We start from the raw sequence: 21,754 nt of genomic DNA on the forward strand, positions 1-21,754 counted from the left end.
TTTGTTTCATTTTATGCTTAAAATGTATTTTGTGTGTGAGGCTCGTTAAAACCTTTTATCCATGAAAAATCCTGATGTGCTGTAACACCATTGTCCTAGGTTAGGGGAGGTTTGAGCGCTCACAAACATGTTTAACCCCGCCACATTCTTTACGTGCCTGTCCCCAAGTCAGGAGCCTATAGTTCAGTGGTTGTCGTTGGTTCATGTCTGTCATATTTGTTTTTCGTAAATTGTTTTGTTATAAATTAGGCCATTAGTTTTTTCAATTGAATTGTTTCATATTTTTTATGAGTTTTTCTCATTGTTGAAGGCCATACAGTTGCCCATAATTGCTTACATCCACTTCATTTGAACTTTGGTGGATAGTTGTCTCTTTGGCAATCATACCACATCTCCTTATTTTTATATTAAGCCATAAAAGTGCTTCAATAAATGAGGGATCTGTAGTTTTATGACAATAACAGTAAAGCAAAAATACAATCACCCTCCTTATTTATTTAATAATTATATGTCTGGCAGATGTTCAGAAACTTTGATTTGAACAAGTACATATTAACTTGCATTAGAATTCTTTTTTTGCAAGATATCTCCGAGTCCTTGAAACAAAGCCGTATTACAAACCTAGCATAGAGTAGTTAGGATATTTCACTATTGAAATCATGGCAATTCATTTCTTCCTCCTTAATACTTGGCACAGTGGTAAACCAAGATGATTCTGTGAAGGCAGGTAAAATGTCATACTATGGTGAATATGTTTTCATCATCATTTGTTGGATACCAATGTTTTGGATTTTGTGTTTACAGGTGAACCACAAATTCAACTGTTCAAAAAATTACAAATTTTGTATAATGTTGTAAGCAGACTTAGGCAAAACCACCAAATCATATATCCATGAAAATGTAAGTTTTTCTCATTCCACAAAAAAATAAATGGATCCTCAGTAATTTCAGCCATATTTGTAATAAATTCAATAAAACAATATTATGTATATTTTATTGATTAACTGCTGCCAGATGAAGCAACATAACAACATAAAAATGAATTCACTAAAATATTATCTTGCTCTCATTAGAATATTCAAATCTAAGGTCAAAATTTCATACAAACAAATCTGCATGATGTGCCCATAAAAAGTCAGCCCTAATCCCATCCATTGTACTATAAAGGTCTGAACAGTCTATAAAGCTTGATAAACACCACAATAAAAAAGCTGTTTCTCGTCATTCCATGTAAAAGAAAGTATTTCATAAAAAAATCTAAGAGAGTTAATGCATTTCAAGAAAATTTTGTATTGGGGAAGTTGGAAGGCACTATAAAATTAATAATAAATGTATTGTGGAGTTTTAAATGAAATGGAATTTACGTTACCATATTTTCAGATTTCTAATAAAACTTACATGGATGGTCGATGTAAAAGTGTCCCAGAATAGCAACAGGGCATTTTACTTCTATGGGCATCTACAAAAGCAGTTTTTCATATTAACCAGTTTAATTATCACAGCAGCCATGTTTGATGTGCAATATCAGAAAAAACTTGTAATAATTTCTTATCATTATCTGATATCATTCTGAAGCTAAGACATATAATAGCAAACAACTGTAACAAACAATCAGAAACTTATAGATCTAAACAGCCAGTCTTTGTACAACATCTGTACAAAGCCAAAACAAAAAAATATTCTGGTATACAAAACAATGTATGTAGAAGGAAAACCAAAACAAATGAATAGAATAAAGACAGATCTAAATATCTTCAAGAGACTACAATGTATAACTTACTTGTCCATTAACTGACATACCGGTATATGTCTTACTACCTCAAATTGATTTCTTTTTAGCTTAGGTAACCATTTTAAAATTGGGTCTGATTGTAAAGTTAAATTCTTCAAAACTTTCTCCACACCAACTGACTGTATATTGAGAAATGAGAATGATTTTTGTAAATTTTAAACTTCATGAATTCTAATCAAAGTAATGAAAATATAGAAGCACTTCTTGCAAAAAACATGTTATCCTATTAGATTTAAACTTACAAAATCTTCAATTGAAATGTTCCCATTTACAGTCAATAGAAATATAGCATATATCTGAATAACAAAATATGATTAATTGTAAATAGGATTGATTTTATCTTGGTGGATTATCCTATTGTTTACCATGTATCTATGATGGCACATACTTCAAAATGGGAACCAGTTTTCATATGATGTGAAAATTTATAACAAAAATTATTCTAACCATTACAGATATTGTAATATGAGGACCAATTGTAAATATTAAAATGATATTATAAAGATGTTATAGCATATTTCATGTCAGAGAGTACAAAATTATTTTCTTACTTGATTAAACTAAAATTGTTTCCAAAATTTATTTTACAATAATAACATCTAAAATGATTACTACATGTATTTGATAATAAGATATACTAATTGTCTTGTTTGACATTACAGATTCAAATAACTGTATATAGTACAACCAAAGAAAATGAAAAAATCTATCATTCTACTTATAAGATTACAATAAAAAAGATGAATAGTTCATGTTTATTTTTAGATTTCTTTAATGAAAAGTGTATATATAAAACACAACTCATGAATATGGAATAACCTTCTGCATGAAACTTATCTAAATCACCAAATTATAAAGTAATACTATATATATTGATTTAAGTAGAAAATGAACATGAAACACAAGCAGTATAAATCTAACTTAAAAACACCATTTAAGCTGGTTGTACAATAGACTTACAAAAATTGTTAATCAAAAAGCATAGTACAGCTGTATTTAATTCATATGTTTTAAATATTACTAAATTCAGGAAATAATGACAAAGGTTATTGTTACATAGTGAAAAAATGCTGAAGCGTAATTCTTACCTTTCAATAATACACAATATGAATAGTGGTTTAAAGTTTTTTTAGAAATGGACAAAGCAGTTAAGGAAAGCAGTTATAAGAAGAATGATATAAAATAAAGTAGATTATCTCCCCCTTATTCACATATTGTATTATGGGCAGATACTTGGTATAAACTTGACAGCCTTTTTCATTTGCTATGTCAGTTCTGAAACATCTTTGCAGTGTCTTTAAATCAACCTTAGATACTCCCTCAAATAAAAAAACAAGAGTCATCAACTAAAATTAATAAACTACAAATGTAGTATATATATGATTTATTGACACAGTATGTGAGTAAAAAAAACCAACATCTAAATCAAATTTTTTTTTTCAATACATGAGGATCTACATGGAATGTAACTTCTGTTCATACGAATGTGATAAAAAGCCAATGTTGCTTATTTTCATACCCCTAATGGCCTATACTGGATTTCTTTTGTTATACACTTCTACTACATGTACATAACATATAATTGATGGCTGTTTCATAACCTTTAAATTACAATTTTTTTAATTCATTAAACATAATATGAAATGTTACCACTAATACAGATATAGAACAGAAACAATATCTTCATAAATATTACTCCATTAATTTGACCTGACCTAATAGGCTTATCATGCTTATTGGCTGATGACATTTATGAAAATTTGGCAAACAAAAAGTAAATAGCATTACTGATTTCTAATCATCTAATTCTCATAAATAAAGGAATGTTTCACAATGTGAGTATTACTTCAAAGATTTCCTTTTTTAAAAGCAGAATGTAACTAATTTTAGCCCTGCTCAATTAGGTTAAACTCATGGAGTAATACTTGAAACAGGCATGTTTGTCAGATCTGCTGTTACTTAATCACAGATAAATATAAAGTACATATATATCATTTGCATTTGATTTTTTTTACTTATAAACCAAGAAGTCTGATTTCATATATAATAAGGACGAATTAAATATATGGGAGGCACATTGCTTAGACCCCATCCCCCATAATAGGAATTTTTTTTATTTTACTTATTTCTACTACAAAATTCAAATAAAAACCTTCAATTATCTAATAAGTGTGTCCCCCCCCCCCCCCACATTACTAAATTTTGGAACAGCCAAAAATATATGTTATTGATTTTCTGAAATTATCATTCAGAATTTGAAAAAGTGTGACAAATATAAAACATTTAATGGAATAATAAGAATTTCATGATGACCATAATTATTAAAATGTTGTATTTATAGTCTCAGACCCTTTTGAATGTTGAAAATTTCTCACTGTACTTACATGTATACAAATATAAGTCTTAGATCCACATTTGTGTTTGTTTCTACTTCTAGTTTTCACATGTAACTATAAACAAGATTGACTTTACTGCTACACATTTTCTTTGGAATATTTCATGGTTAAAAGTAACTGAAAAATCAACGTTAATTTTTCTTAAACTTTTACAATGTTGAAGGCTTCAATATTGGGACTACATTTTGCATTTACAGATTTCAAATGAAAAATAAATAAATGTTGCTTTTAATAACATAAGCTTTGCAAAAAAAAATGAATTGAGCCTGAATACAACAAATAGACAGACTGATTCAGAAATCAATGTAATTAAATTTGTTTTTGAAATTTAACAAATAACTTACACTTAACAACTTGCTTTAAATTTTTTATTATTATCTTTTATATATCTTTATTCAAATGATATTGCTCTGACTTCAGACTTTCTAGTCCCTACAGATATTCATTTCTGAACCAGCCTTAAACAAAATCAGCTATTATCCAAAGGCAACATATTTTGTACTGAACTCCAGTTCAAAGCAGATAGATCAACCGGCAACACATCTGCATCATCCACCATGTTAGCATCAATGGGATACTCAGCTAGAAACTTTGATAGATTATATGAATTGTCATTGTTACTAATCTTAATTGGTGTTAGACCAATGAAATTCAAATCTAATTTTGGCGAAGAACTGGAAGATGATGATGGGGACTTTTTTGTCATCATTTGTGGGGAACCTCTCAAACATTCTAGGAAGCTATTATCCAAAATATTTTCATTTTTTAAAGGTGTAAGTCCTGAGAAAGGTGAAGGCATCTGAGGTAAGAATCCTGAGTTTTTAAGAGGAGTAGAGGTTATTGCACTTGATTCATCACATTCATCACATTTCTCAACATTTTCATCTAGTAATTTCCGCATCGGAGTTGGAAGTTCTTCTTCTAATCGTGACACAAACTTTGCATATTCAGTTTCTTCATCTGAACTATCTTGCATTAATTCACGTTCTTTGGGAACTAACTTCTGCTTGCGTCTAGATCTAGTTCGTCTAACAGGTTGAGAATCTTTGGAATATAGTTTTGGTTGAGGCAAGCCTGTTCTGGCTCTTTTGGCACATGTTTCATTGTCACTTTTAATACTTTCACCTTGACCTTCAGCCTCACTACTGCTCAGGGCCTGAGAATCAAGCCATGCCTGTTTCACTATGTTTGGTGGGGACAGAAGTAATGAAGGAGACAATTTTGGAGCAATCTTTCTGGTTTTATTGCCTTTCTTTGAATCTGATTGAGAATCTGAAACAGATTTAAAAAAAATTCTATGATAAACAATTTCCCTTTTCCTTTGGTTAAAAATAGCAAAACAATATGAGATTTACTTCATCCAAACAAAAAAGATGGCTAAGTATATTTGAAGATGAAAATTAAGGTCTGTTAAGAAGTAAATATGGATGCTTTAACAGTCAGGGACATTACTGAAACAAATTATGTTAATTTATCTACATATGGTTATAAGAAAAAAATAAGAACAATTTTTAAGAAGAGTTAACTTAAATTGCAATATAAGCCTGAACTACATGCATTTTTTTTATGAATTTTTTAAATTATCTTATGACATATAATTAAGAATTAACAAGTAGAACTGAGAGCTATTGCTCACCAATGATATCCCTGCTTTCTGAATGTGTACTTTATGTCATAAATTTGTTGGTGATGAATTTCATGTTTTGTTTGTATGTCAACATGATTCTATTGTTAATTATAGAAACCAATACTTACCTAGATACTATACTATTAATTCGCAATACATTAAAATGGAAGGATTATTGTCCATATGTAATATGGAAGTCTACAAACGACTTTCAATTTTTATTAAGAAAATTGCTTGTTTATTCTAAAATATTTGCAATTGTATTTCTATGTGTTTAAATAGTACTGCATGCTCATTTTGTCATTTAATTGTTTATGTATTATACTTTGACCTCATGTTACACACTTATGTGTCTGAGCGTTATCAATAAATCTTGTAAAATCTTGTAAATCTTGTATTCATTAAATAGAATTATTCAGAAAATGCATTTCCAAGGAAGAAAAAGACATGTGAGAAACACATCTTAACAAACACTTTTTTGTTCTTTAAAATAAGCATGGTTCCAACATATGTCCCACATGTATTCCTTCACAATTACACAATATCATAAAACAAATTAGAAAAAAATCGCAATACAAGAAGCTTTACAAAGAAAAACAAAGCTAACAAAGATTAAAAAAAAAAAAATGTAAATTCAAATTTCAGTAAATGTTTTTAAAAAGCTGTTACTCTGAGTTGCTTTAATTCAAGAGGTTATAATTTACATGAGTTTTAAGTTAAAAGGATCTAGTTAATCACAAATTTACTTTTTCATAAATATTCTGTAATCTTGTATTTAGAATTAAGTACAAAGCTAAATTGGCTCTGAAAAATGAGTTGTATTTGAAACTTTCCTAATTTACAGAAATAAAAGTTGATTCACTGTACTATGATAAAGCACTAAGGTTTCAGTTTATACTATATAGGCCAAACAAAAATATATGTCTGTTTAAGGTTACATACTTTAAAAAAATAGGTGTAGGTAGGTCGGTATTTTCATTTTATTTTATTTTTTGTGATATGATTTTGAGTCATGCAGTTTCGACTTGTCGTGGAACGAGTTGATCATGGGCCGAGTTTACCCGTATTTTTGATGATTGGATTATTTCCCTTGGAAAAAAATGGCGGCAAAGTGTTTATTTCATCATACGAGTTGCGAATTTCCTTAAAACAGCTGTCATATTCACGATTGTGAACATTGGGATGTATCAGGCAATTGATTTATATCATTTGCAATACTAACTTCGCTTTTGACACGAGTTTAGTTTATTTTTCACTTTACGACGGAAATAAAATGACTTAGGGTCAGCGCTCAAAAGTAGGGTAGGTCGGGTAACCGTAAACAGACATATATTTTTTTTTGGCCTTACCATTCTTTGGTAATACAGCCATAAATAGTCATAAACAAATAAGATGATGAATTTGTAAAACATTGTGACATTTGATGCACAGCTGCTAAGAAAAAACATATTATTCTGTACTAATTAAGCCAAAATATTCATGAAGTTTGCCTTTTTTTGTTGCTAAAATTAGGTAAATCGCCATTATTACATCACTTCAATGACATCGCAATCAAATTTCTTCATCAAGACAAAGCTATTAAAATCATTTTTCATAAAGGACTACATTTAGCAGGTTAAAATATACCCAATTATGATATCATCAAATCATTTTATTTTCAGTCAATTAACAGGGCCAAATAAGCCCCAAATTAAATATCTGTCATTTTTTTCTTCCTAATTATCAATTAAAATAAATGCATCAAGGGTACATTATTACGGTAGCCAGAAATTTTATTTGAACAACAAATCTTGTATCATATGGTCTAATATGACTAATAAATATTTTATACTTTCACTAGACGTAGACTCCTGAGAACTTGTCAGAGGAAGATTTTGATTCTGTGCTGTAGAATTAGGTACATTTTGTATTGGTATCAGGGCATAGGTCTGTAGAGGTCCATTACCAAGAGGTGACGGTCGAGGTAATATTGGTTGTGGTCCAGCTGTCAATACAAAAGAACAAGATCAATTTTAGGGAAAAGAAATCTTCAATTAAACATACTGTCTGCTGTAAAGCATTACTTATTAGTAGTGTTTTTGATTGTTTTATCTAATAATAAGAAACAAATATATAGTATTAACAATATATGGCAAAATAAACATCTAATCAACAATTAAATTGATGAGAAAAGATAACAAGAGCTTTTTAATCTGGATTATCTGAAATGGCAAGCTCTTCTCATTCAGAACTAGGTGTAAGGCATACACATTTTTAACCTGTAACTTGTATATTTTCCATAAATTAGCTGTTGAATTCCAGTCCATTAGTCAAGCACTGACAATGCCTGACATTAGAGCTCACTGACAGTTTTAGCAAAGTTCCTGTGTTTTGTTATTTCATACAGATGACAGAGTTCATGTTCCCTTTACTTATCAGTAATTTCATTACATTAATTAGAACAATATTTTGATACATACTCTCTAAATAATAGTAATTTCAATGCTAATATAATCATATGAAAAATTCAATTATCACTCAATTATCAATCTTGTATTTTTGTCCATTGTTTAACAATCACCTCCTTGTGGTCTCGTTGTAGCGTTTTTGCCTCAGTGCGGGAGGTCCTGGGTTCGAACCCCTACCGGGTTAAACCATGGACTTTAAAATTGGTTATTGCTGCTTTTCCGCTGAGCATGCAGCATTAAGGGCATACGATACAGTTACAGGGGAGGTAATGACGTCGCCAACGTAATATGTTATTTTTTGCGACGTCAAACTGTGACATATCGCAAAAAGATGCATTTTTCGACTGATTTTTATCATTCAGACTGAGTTAACTTGAAAACTAGTTCATGGACCCCTCCTTTTAAAAATGATGAAGATTATTTGTGCCAATTTTTACAAATTTGTGAACAAATCACGAATGAAATTTTTTAAAATTAGATAAATATACAGACAAAAATGCCGTTTTATTTTTACTAAAATCATGAAAATAATATGATAAAAATGAATTATTTCCAAAGAATTGTTACACAAACTCAAAACCTACATATGTAGAGAAGATATTCCAGCTGTTTTTACAAAACTCCTCTTTCGTTTTATCTTTTGAAACAAAAAAGTTAAGTATGTCTTTCCATTGGATAGAAATGTGCAAGAAACCGAAATGTCCAGTAAATGTCTAAGATTTCTACCCCATTTATCTCTAAAAATAGCACATGAAGGTATATTCTTTATTACATATTTCAATTGACTAGGTGAAAAATAGCTCGTATGCAATCCTTCGTCAAAAATTCACCGTGGGATCAAAACTGTATCATATGCCCTTAAGGAGTAAGAGCAAAGACAGGTCGGCTCGAAGTCAGAATAATGTGTCTGGGTAAGGTGACATGTCTTCCTGCAGACTGTTACCTTGTGAACTAGCACGTTAAAAATCTGGCTCAGCGTGTTGGTCTAGTACAAAGCAGGGTTAATATTCATATTACATTAACATGTTCTCGTCCTGAATATGCATATTAAGGTAGATGGGGTGTCTAAATTATAATCCATAGAATTTTTTAATAATTTGCCAAAATGTAGTTTATACCAAGCTTTTTAAAAAAAATAATAAAAAGAATGGGTCACGGGGCTTATTTTCACGCTACAGGTTGTACAAAATTGACAGATTTTGTATAGATTATGCATGGAAAACCCAATTTTCTGCCATAAAACGAAAACTACACCATAGAATTTTGAGATAAAATATGAGAAGATAGCTCTATTTTTATGCTTACAGATAAGAAAAAGAAAAAATGGGGTCACGGGACCCGTTTTCTTGCTACATAATAAAATAGGTAAATTCCTAACACATTCTATTGTAAAAGTAACTTTATCTGAATTATCTGCCCTTACATTTGAGTTGCCTCCCCTTATGTGGCAAAGTTGGAAAAAATTGAATCAAACAAAAGTATTCTGTTTTTTGTAAAATACAACCATAAATATGATAAAACATGTCATTTTCTATATTGAAATGAAAATTCTTACACATGAATTAACTACTATTCTCAAAATTTTCACATTTTCTTAAAGATCTAGACCGATTGTTTTCTGGTATTTCAAAATCCAAGATGGAGGAAGACACCCTATCTACCTAAATTTGCCACTGGACGTTCAGCAGCCATCCATCATCATCCTCTAGTGTTCAACAACCTAAATAATAATGCATACACAAAATTTTTCAGAATTTACAGTACAACTTCCATACCTCGTTTTCTAGCCTGAGTTCCTGTACAAGTTGTGGAAGCAGTAGACTGTGGTATATATGATGGAATCACCGGTATCATTCCATTAAAGGGAAGGGGAGAATCTGATTTGACCTCATCTACAAGAAATATCATACAAAAATTAAGAGATAAATTACAAATCTTATAATTTGAAACACTTCTTACTGTGAAGATTATATAATTCATATAAATTTCAAGATTTTACTATTTTATTTCATAAAGACTTCTTAATGTATTATTTTTTTTCCCTACACAGAATCATTCTCTTTGGTTTTTATTGGACATGTTTTTCTTTGGTTATTTGTGACGTTGTGTTGCTGTCTTATTGAGTCATTGATGCATACACAACATCTCCTTTGATCCATATTTAGGTCAGTTGCCACTATTGACCTTTTTTTCATATAGTTTTACAAATGTCAAATCATTCTAGCCTTCCAGAATAAAAAGTTATTTGCAAATTTTTGTCATATCTGTCTAATTTTGAGCTCAGATTTGGTAAGTATTTGTATATCTTTCACTCAAATGAAGAAACCCTTTAAAAAACACCACTAAGGCTCATAAAAAGGATAATAACAGCTTATGTTAGGCTTTTTAATTATACCAAGTGCTTTCAATAGAACGTAGCTGGCAATTTTCACCCTCTATACTGTAGATCCCTGATGCCTACTTTGGATAAAAACGAATACATAAATGTCCTATATTTTTTTATTTTAATTTGGTAAAAGGAGTTCTGGATCATGTCATTGGTCGCTGATTAGTTTATTTTTATTGTTGCATTTAATTTCCTGGAAAGTAGCAGTAGATAAATTGTTGAGCTCCAACACAGCTGAAACAGGCACACAATAAATGCAAGAAAATGGGATGCATGTTAAATCCTTCCAAGATAAATTTAGTTCACCACTTTTGACTGGTTCAGAGATAATGATATGAACCAACTTCTAATTTTAAGCATGACTAAACGAAAAACATGGGCATTAGGGGAATCCCACCCTCTGGGTGAAATAAAAAGCAACACAAGGTGATCAATTGGAAATAAATGTTTAATATTCAACAATTTTTTCTATTGATAATGACTAACTTAGTGACAATGGAATGCTGCAGAATTGTCTAAATTCAAATGACCCACGGCAACATGATGGCTTTGGCCCACTACCACAGGCCACGATGACATCTGTTCAGAGCAATAACACATGAAAAATGACTTCTTTTTGTGTTGTTCGGTGTAGTGTCTAGTTTAGCATTCCTTTAACTTGGTCATCCGCAGTATGATGTTTTAAGTGTTTCTATATGTAATTGTCTATAACATAGCTACTTCATTTTGAAAATTTGTACTCTGATTAGCACAAAGCCTGGGTACTAAAAACTACTCCTGTTACAAGTCACCCTACAGTATATACATGTATGTCGACCTAAAAATCTTTTTTTAAGTGCAGGTAGAATTTAGGATTGTTTTGTCAGGTTTCAAACAATTGCAGCTTGTCAGTTGTTGTCTGCACATTTTCTTAAACAGCTTAATATAAAAAAAATATATGTGGAATCTTTTAGTTCACAAAAAGGGTCTTCAAAACTTGAAAATGAGTGCCAGGATATGCCCAGATTGCAGGATATACCCCAGAGTTTCTGGTGCCCCAGACCACCAGCTATCATATCACCTGGCTATGCAAAGTGCAAGTTGACACAGTTATCCACCTCCATTTTTAAATTCTCAATCTTCTCATAAAAAATTTTGACAGCAGTGTATACAAAGTATTTAAATGTATCCATGGTGACATAAATCAGCCAAACACAATAAATAACTGTTAGTTCAAACCTTTTTTGGTATCTCGTACAGGACAAGACTTTAATTTCTCTGGACAATCATCTCTTACAGTCCAGTATGAACCATGTTTCTTATTGGTTTCTCTTTCAAAAATACTATACAATGACAAATTATGTCTGATAGAATTCTGAAAAATGTATTATATAATTAGAGATAGTGTATTCACATGGACAATATATATTAACACAAGAAGGAAAAAAAGTGTTCTCCATTCATGACTAACCAACATGTGACCATGAACAATGTGTTAAACTTTCAACTACACAAAAACTTATTGTTTGATATAAATCAAAGACAACATAAATTCAATAATAAGACCACAAATTTTATAAATTATAGGTATTTTCCTTTCCAGCATCATTAATATGTTAAACAAAATATACCTAGTGTTTAATTTTCCCAGAAGTACAAACATGTGACAAACCAAGAGTCTAGAAATTTTTGCACCCAATTTGGGTTATTTTTTTCACATTAGAAAGCCGGAATCTTTTTTAATTTCAAACTGTTTAACCCCACCACATTCTATATGTGCCTGTCCCAGATCAGGAGCCTGATATTCAGTGGTCATTTTTCATGTTGTGCCTATTATAGCTTGCTATGCGGTATAGGTTTTGTTCATTGTGCTGTACAGAGACCTATGGCTGCTAACTTCTACATCATTTGATCACTGGTGAAAAGTGGTAGCATTGGCAATCAAACCAAATCTTCTTATTCTTATATTAAAGTAGAATAGATAGGGAAGACAAACTTTTTTCTTGTTTGGTCTTATGCAATGTTCTACATTTCTGTTAAATCAAAACTCTTTAATGACCTTGTAATTTTCAAACAGCCAACAGTTTAAATGTGCTCTCTAAAATAAATAGTCAAGTCTAAAATCCTGACTGGTGTAAAAAAAAAAATTTCATTTACTAATATTGGTATTATTTTAGTAGGTTTTTTCTGGATGAATTGGATTTTGAATTAACCTGTAGAAAAGTAATATTCACTGTGCTAAATATCATATACTTTTACATGTAAATTATGGCAAAATGTTTGTTTACAATGTAAATATTTGTCGTTATTGTTTTCTCTCTGATTATAGAATAAAACTATTACAGTCTTTTTTTCCGGTAAATTTGTGGTTTTAATAGACTTGTGAAAAATTGATATTTAATTAAGAATTGATTTCAATTGAATGCTTCTTTTTATAATTTTATTGGTATGTAAAAATGTTGACCGAAACACAACGTGTATGAACTGTGGAAAATACCATAATTGCATCAAAGCTTTTACAACCCTATAAAATTATAAAAAGAAGCAAACAATTCTTATAATTAAATTTCTATGTTACAACCATGAAATTATGAGTTATGTTAAGCTTTTGTTTGTTTTTCTATGCATTTTAACATTGTCACGAATAGCACTTGCAGTCATAGCTGTTGTATTTGATACGGAAATAAGTATAATTTTTAAATGCCTCCCGATTGTCGATAGTAAATCAAAATTACAGATTCTAATGAAACATACGATATAAGTAACTGTGAGTACTCTCAAATCATACGTTCTTGTTTATTTGACCTGTTGATACTAATTGTAATGCTTTTTTGTTATCTAATGTTATTCAGGGTTATATCTGGTCTATATACCAGCTTTGATAAGTGTTTGGTATTACTTTAAATTTTACTTCTTCGTACTATGAACATCAAAATTATTTATTTAGAAAAAAATATTTCCTTTCTCTATTTGAACTGTACACGTATACCTAACAACAAAATTATTTTCATTTACCTGTGTTTAAAGTAATTGCAAATGGCTGATATTTTTGTTCAAGCATATTGTTTTTCTTAAATTGTTTAACATTTCACAGCGGTATAACATGTTACTTTGATTATTCTTCCCTTAGTTTATCTATTTTGTATTATATCATAGATCAAATTTATTTGTTCAGTGTATGTTCACTGGTGTTAATATATCTTTTGAGTTAAGCCATTTCAATTGATATTTTATAGTGTGTCTTTCTATGTTGTGATGTTACACTATTGTTTCAGATAAGGGTGAATTTTTGGTACCATTAAGATGTTTAAACCCGCTGCAATTGTTTGCACCTGTCTTAAGTCAGGAATCTGTTGTCGTTTGTTGATGTGGTTCATAAGTGTTTCTCGTTTTTTATATAGATTAGGCCGTTGGTTTTCCCATTTGAATGGTTTTACACTAGTAATTTTTGGGGCCCTTTTTAGCTGCGGTTCGGTGTGAGCCAAGGCTCCGTGTTGAAGACCGTCTTGGAGAGTTGTCTCATTGGCACTCATACCACATCTTCTTATATCTATATAAGGTAATTATGCAATTGTATAATATTCTTGAATGACCACTTCAAGATTTCATACTTTAATATTTTCAACAAAGCTTAATTGTTTATCAACTGACAATTCCTTGAGATGAAGCTTTTAATTCTTTTTAATGTTGAAAGACTTAAATTTGAAGACCTACCCTCCAACCAGGTTTGGCAGTGTACTTGTAATATGGAAATGTACTTTCTATCCAAGCATATATTTCTATATACCGTAGAAAGGCTTGTATAGTCCGCGGTTTTATTCTCCAAAATTGGACCTTCCAGACGGGGTGCGGACTATAGAGTACAATAAGCAAGAAATAAGAGAAAAATTTCAATTTCGCGGGCGAGGTGGTTTGTTTACGTTCCGCCATCTTTGTTATTTAAATTGTAGAGGGCGCTCTTATCATTTTTCAAACTAATAATTTTAACTCATCCATATTAATAGGTTATTTCTATTCAATATCAAATTAATACTGATAAATATAAAAACTAAACCTTTCATTACAAATTTCTCGTTTCTTTTCAATGCATTGGTTGAAAAAAACTGGTATCTGCTTGATTGAAACGATACAAACATAGTGAAAAAGACAACCGTAAACCAGCTTAGAATTTGTAAACTACAAAACGTAATCGGTTATTGTTCGTTCCGTTTTGGTGTTTCATACTGACTAATATGGTTTGTATTAGCTTAAGACCCTTCAAACATTAATGTGATAGATATATTAAAGACTGTTTTACAAAAGGATGGAACTGTTTTACTTTCAAAGTCGTATTATAGTGATATCTGTTATGTACGGATTTCGACTCTCACCGGTTAGTTTCTTCTTTTACACGTGCTTTTTAAACTTCCTGTTTAAACATACACAAGTTTCTAAATTGTTTTTTAAGTGAATAAAACTTATTTTAACAATCATGAAGCGTTCTAGAATCATTTACAAGCAGTTTCAGCTTCTGTTTGATGATGGAAAACAGGTTTTCCCAAGAAAATACCGCAAACGACCGCACAGGATTTGAAATTACCGGAGTTTCACTAGACCTTTTCTAACAGTTACAAAAAGTTTTTTTACCTAAAATTTCGTGGGGAGAAGGGGGTGCGGACTATGTACCAGTGCGAACTATACAAGCCTTTCTACGGTAAGGTAATTATGCAATTGTATAATATTCTTGAATGACCACTTCAAGATTTCATACTTTAATATTTTCAACAAAGCTTAATTGTTTATCAACTGACAATTCCTTGAGATGAAGCTTTTAATTCTTTTTAATGTTGAAAGACTAAATTTGAAGACCTACCCTCCAACCAGGTTTGGCAGTGTACTTGTAATATGGAAATGTACTTTCTATCCAAGCACATATGTCTCTTAATCTCATTCTTTTGTCTTCTTTACTGTGCAGAGCCATTTGTATCAAGGTCATGTAAGAAAATGGTGGTCTTTTCTTTCTACCACATTCTGCAGCAATCTGTAAAGATATATTATGTATTATACATGTAAAACGAAATAATTAATTTTATTACTCATCTTTCAGAAGGATGTTGATAATTATTTTAATATTTGCACATATTTCATGGTGAAATAAAAATTCACAGGGAAATCTTTGAAATCACTGACAGGTTAATTTGCTTGAAATTTTAAAATAACATACAGTGGACTATTTTGCAGCTCTTTAATTTTCAAAAATGTTTAAAGCTTTGAAAATATATGTCTTTTTTTCATGTTTATTTGAGTGTTTTGGCTATAAAGGATGTGTTATTTGTTTTGGGCTTTATCATTTCTGACTTTTCCCTACAGCTAGGCCACCATTAACAAATTCTTTGTTTGATGTTGCCTACCCATGCCTTTTAGGGTTAGGTAAGTAGGTTGGGATTGTATTTTTTTAGGCCAACAACATTAGTTACATGTTTTAGACAAGAAAACGACATTAGAGCATGAAAAAACTTGATTTGTCATAAAAATTTTCGTAGGCAACTTCAAACAATGTCAATTTTATTTTTTGCCCTACTTAGCATTAATAAATTACCCGCAAAATATCATCAGTACTCATTCTTTTCCATTGAACAGGTGTAGTACTATGGACTGACTTCGATGGATCAGGCTTGTCTGCCTTAGTTGGATTCTTCAACTGTATACCACCCAACCACTGGATGTTAGTTAATGATGTATCTAATACCTCTACAAAAAATCCTGATCTTTATAAATGTACATGCAGTTAAATCAAAGATAATATCAAAAACTAAGTTGAACACCTTTTAAAAATAAAAATCAAAATATGTATTACACAACCGATTCATATTTCCGCATAAACATGATAGATTAGAATAAACTAAAAATGAAAAATTCATTACCAGCTACTTTTTTTTTATCTAGAACATAAATATGATTTCACAAAGTACTGTTTTCAAGTCTTTTGACAGTCTATAAAGAAGAACCAATGACAATTTATTATTTAATGTGTTACAAACTTTGATTGAACCATACACAATGTGTTTAGAGTTCCTCACTTCCTGTGTGTAATTTGATGATAACATGGTTATAGAGCTACAATATGATCATTGGCTGATCAATAATTTTTATGGGTTCAATAAAATTTCTATATCTGTGAAAATCGTAACTTTTCTTGTCTTCACTCAATTGAAAAGATATCTTTAAAATTTGATATGGCCCACTGTCTATCACATCTACCATGTCTACGGCTAACAAAAAAAAGTGCCTCAGCAACATTTTTTGTGACCAACCTTACTTTTTTCCAGAAAAAAATACATAAATAAAAAATAAGTAATTTTCACTGTGTGTAGAATTACTAGAATAAAAGCTTCCTCCAAGTTATCTCAAAATTGTCTGGGTCTAATTAGTGCTATTTGTAAAAAGTGTTTCAGTGACCATGTATGATAATAAACAAAAGGCTGGCTTATATAACTAGTGTGCTCGCAGTTCTGTTGATGAAATCTAACCAATGTTACCATAAACCTGATATACAAATATCCATGACAGTTTCACACTCAAAAGATAAGTATCTCTCAGAAGAGTCGCAAAATCCTCAAAATATAAAAATTACCGTAACTTGACAAACCTTTTTCCATAGGAACAGCAGCAGAATCATTAGATTCTTGAGAATTAGTAAAACCAAATGCTTCAGGGGATTTCACAAAACCACCGGAATCATGGGAATAAATGTCATCTGTTTCCTGTTTAATACATGGAGGCAACATTTCTGAAGATCTTGGGTTTATTGATTCTTGAGAGTCAGACATTGGAAGATGTCCAATGGTATAATTAGATGAGTCTCCTTGTTGTACCATTACAACAGTTTCTTTCTGTTTTACGTCACAATGAATGACAACTTCTCCAATTTTTGATGTCTGGGTTTTTGGTTTTTGCATTTCTTTAAGAACTTCATTAATACTCTGTTGGACTTCTGCTGCAGTTTTGTTGACATTTGGTAGTGAAAGATCTAATGGTTTTTTATTGGGTGCTTGTATGACTATACGATTTTCAACTTGCTCCCACTGGAATGGAGTTGATGACCGAGATGTGCTTTCTAATGAGATTGATGACAGTGGTCTGTTACTTTCATCATGTTCCAAACTTACAAATTTTTCCTGTGGATTTTCTGGTAAGGAAAAAGCATCTGCTCCAGTAAATTTCTTAGTAGAAAACACTGTAGGTGACTGTATTCTTGCAGAATTATGGAGGCCTGCTGCTAAAGAAGACATAGGTGAAATGTTAGAATATTGAGGTAAAACATTTCTTCCTTCTAAAGAAACTGAGGATGGAACCAGTATAATTTGCCTAGCTGCTGGATGTTGAAATCCCTGTTCTGGTGTTGGAAGAGGGCTTGGAGTGTTGAATTGTGAATATATACCACTACTGCCACCACTGAAGTAGCCTGAAGACCCTGATAAATTAAATTTTGAGGACAAAGGTGTTGAGAAGGAAGGAGGAATAACCATGTAACCTGCAATTGGTTCACTAGTCCTTGTACGGTGTATTTCTTCATAACCTTCATCAATTTCTTGTTTAACTGTACACTTATCAATTTCAATATCAATATCATCATCACTAAAAACTTTGACAGCTGTCTTAGAGCTGTCATATTCTTCAAATTCTAAGTTTGAAAAGTTGATTTTGACATCCTCAGTTGAGGTAGATTTAGATCTTGAAAGTTTCTGAAATGACGAGGAATCATTTTCCTGTTTAATATTCGTTTCATTTAGTATTCTGGAGGATGTTTTCAAAACACTGTTCCGATCAGAATTTGACAACCCAGATGAACTGTCTACTGTTTCATTGGTGTCAAACACAACAACATATGCATTTCTTCCTCGATCTTTAATCACTTTCTCTGCTAATTGCTGTGGTAATGGGTACACAGTTTTCTTAGCTGTAGCCTGTGGGAAATGAGGTCCTACAAGATGTCTTCCATGGTTGGATGACATCGTCCTGAAAAGTCCTCTGATGCATTACCTGAAAGCAAATTTAAAGTAACAATAATATATTTATATAAATGAATTTGCCAATGTTCCACACACATATGAATATATTGTAAATACTGATGAAAATGGAATATCATTTACAAATTAACATTTTTTACACAACATATTATTGTCCACCGAAAAATTTAATATCCTAACCAGTTTCTTAACTTGGATATAATCATGAATGGATATCATTCAACATTAATGTTGAACCCATCTTGTCCATTAGATAAGCGTCTACAAATTGTGACTTGTCTGAAATTTTTATTTGATCAGAAATGCCAAATATAGAAAATTTCAGCAAAGACAACAATATTTACATGTACTAATGTATAAGAAAACAGGGTTTTCCGTTCATTTTGGCCTGTTATTTTGGCCTAACAGGCCAAAATGATTAAGTAGGCGGTCACAGAAAATTTTGGGGGGGGGTTTGGGTGGGTTTACCCCCCTTGAAAAATTTTTGAAATCTAGACTCAAAATCGTGGCATCTGGTGAATTTATAAGACAAGATTTCATGCTTGTCAAATGGACATATTATTAGCAGTACTTCATCGTTGGAAATTTTCCGCATTTGTTTGAATTTTTTCAGGCCTTGGTGGGTCTATTCGAACCGTCATGCAAATCAATTATCATGCCATTGATTCATTCGCGAATTAAACTAAACACAACAGAACAAATTGAAAAACAAACAAACTCATGCATGCAAATGTTATCAATATATTATCGTAATAATGCACATCTTTGTGTCGCTTAGCGGAGAAAAAACTGTAGTTGAATGTTTCATCATTCATCACATGGCACGACTTTGTATATATACTCAACATCTCTCAGGATTTTACTAAGAAATCTTGTTCGATGGATTTTTTGAATAAATGGGGCACTTTAATTTGAACAATGAAGTCTGAGGACTTATTCTTGTACAATCAACATCTTTACCGTAAAGGAAAATTATAAAAGCCAACAGGGATAAAACTTAACGGTCGCCCAGTCGCCCATGGCGAGCATAATTTCACATGGGCGACTTCACATCACTTTCCAGATCGCCCAGGTAGCGATTGCAATATATTTATTTCATAACTCCAACTGACAAGTTTGTTCTATCGCTAGAAGTACTCGACGGTTATTTAATCATTCAAAACACATTATGGAAAAGCTTTCCGTAGAAAAAAAAACATCGCTGGTTTTGTTTTAAACGGAAGTCACATGTTTTCAAACGGGGAACCAGTTAACGAATGAATAGACCAAGTGAAATCGGTACGTCCTAGTCAATCCGGTTGAATTTCATTACATACACGCTTTTTTTTTCATTTCTGAAAAATACTGAAGCGAATTTGATACATATTTCAAACATTTCTACTCAAACAGCCAGTAACAAATCAATTTATTTATTCCTAAATATTAATATAACGGTAAGTACGTATCGTTGTCATGCCCATGTCTGTCAAAATTTAAAATTAGAAACAATTTGTAAACTTCCTGTTTCAAAATGTGGAAATATATAAGCTGCGCTAAGCCTCCACAGAAAAGAAAAAAATGAGGGATAAGGTTACATACTTTCGTGAATATGAGAAAACAAAAAGGGTGAAGCATTACTCAACTGATTTGGAAAAAGACAGGTCCTGGTTAAAAGACAGTGAGGAGGGAATGATTTGCCTAACATGTCAACATTTGACAACAATATGGTGATCCAAAGACAAACATTTTCAGCTCTTGATAAATATATTAAACTAAAAACTGTTTGATGTATATTTGTTTTTTCCCAAGAAAAAAACTGGGCCAAAAACAATTCTGTAGCCCAGCTGGCTCCTGTAAAAAAAAAAGTTAAGTTTTATCCCTGGCCAAGCTTTTGAAAAAATTACGAAATGTATATCCTGATTCTAGGGTCACTGATGAGTCTTTTGTAGTTGAAACATGTGTTTGGAGTACAAAATTTCAATCCTGATATCTATGATGAGCTTATTGTTATTCATTTGCAACCATCAGTTTGTTCTTTAAAAAAAACAGGGGCATTGTAAACTAGTTGTAGCACTTTAAAAATCTGACTCAGCTTGTCAGTCTAGTCAAAGCAGGATTCATATAAATTTGCATGTTCTTGTCCTGAAAAAAGCATTAAATTTGCTACTGGACCTTATACATGTACAGCCACCTATCATCATTTTTTTTTATGTTGTGCAGGAAGACTGTTTTCTCGATCAGATGCTCAAAGAGTTTAATACTAGATCTAAAGTACAAGTTGGTAAATAGTGTGGAGTTGGTTGAGTAGGAGTTGGCAAAGGTATTAGTTGTTGTGTATTGACATCTAAATTGATTTGAGTACTAAATTAATAACTAACCACAAGCAGTATGTTTAAATTAATAACTAACCACAAGCAGTATGTTATCTCAAAATTAAAGCTTTAAGAATAAGCAGACACATATATTAAGGCAATAAAAGAAAGTATTGGCCGAGGAATCATTAAAGAAAAAAGTCTTGAAAATTTCACCGAATGTGTACACAAGTTGTGCATTATCCCGAATAAATTTAAGATTAATTAGGTGAACAATGGAAAAACATGTTCAGAGACAAGTATACTTTTGAAATGTTTGTATTTTCATTCTTTTTTTCTATGATTATGTGGTTTTTTTTCTTCCCAGAAACAAATTTGGTTGGTCCAAAAATGAATTCAACAAAATTTTATTGTCTGCAATTATTTCAAATTTGAGAGGGAAATTGTATGAAAGTTAAGAGTTAAATACTGTATAAAATGTAGAAAATTATTGGAATATCTAATGTTAGTACTGACTGGGTGACCGTCTTAAACTTTAATGTTGCAACTGTAAGGAACTTTCTTTGTGCGAATATAAAAATGTCACCGCGCTCGTTCCATTCGAAGAAAAAAACCGAGGCATCATATTTGCTGTGCAGGGAAGTAGTTGGTTATACCTAAATTTTTTCAATTTTAAAGTTTTTTCGTGATACTTGAAGGTTTTGATCACATTTTGCTATTCAAACTGAAAAAAAGTTACTGGCGTTTACATTTCAAGTCCAGGCTTGACTGTCATCCATTTTTGAATTTTGGGGCACATTTAAAGATTGACCAATGAAATTTTGTCC

The 21,754-nt window shown here is 31.3% G+C and overlaps 1 protein-coding gene across 1 annotated transcript; it reads right to left on the reverse strand.

Moving 5' to 3' along the window:
* Nucleotides 1–977: 977 nt before the first annotated feature.
* On the reverse strand, nt 978–21,719 carry LOC127704520 (uncharacterized). The gene is made up of 8 exons (XM_052208612.1): nt 21,677–21,719; nt 17,256–18,649; nt 16,206–16,357; nt 15,480–15,647; nt 11,867–12,002; nt 10,038–10,154; nt 7,647–7,799; nt 978–5,460 (listed from the first exon to the last, which is right to left on the reverse strand). Exons 2-8 carry the CDS (start codon nt 18,619–18,621, stop codon nt 4,658–4,660), a joined length of 2,895 nt encoding a protein of 964 aa, XP_052064572.1. The 5' UTR covers nt 18,622–18,649; nt 21,677–21,719; the 3' UTR covers nt 978–4,657.
* Between the last annotated feature and the right edge of the window lie 35 nt (nt 21,720–21,754).

This window comes from Mytilus californianus, unplaced genomic scaffold (assembly GCF_021869535.1).
Source record: "Mytilus californianus isolate M0D057914Y unplaced genomic scaffold, xbMytCali1.0.p SCAF_6, whole genome shotgun sequence".
NCBI lineage: Eukaryota > Metazoa > Mollusca > Bivalvia > Mytilida > Mytilidae > Mytilus > Mytilus californianus.

Excerpts from the sequence above, each read along its gene's own strand:
- LOC127704520 (XM_052208612.1), bottom strand. The coding sequence starts at position 18,621 with ATGTCATCCAACCATGGAAGACATCTTGTAGGACCTCATTTCCCACAG. Across the intron at positions 15,648-16,205 it reads GTACTGATGATATTTTGCGG|ATTGCTGCAGAATGTGGTAG; the intron begins GTAATTTATTAA and ends ATATCTTTACAG. Across the intron at positions 12,003-15,479 it reads CTGCCAAACCTGGTTGGAGG|AATTCTATCAGACATAATTT; the intron begins GTAGGTCTTCAA and ends TACATTTTTCAG.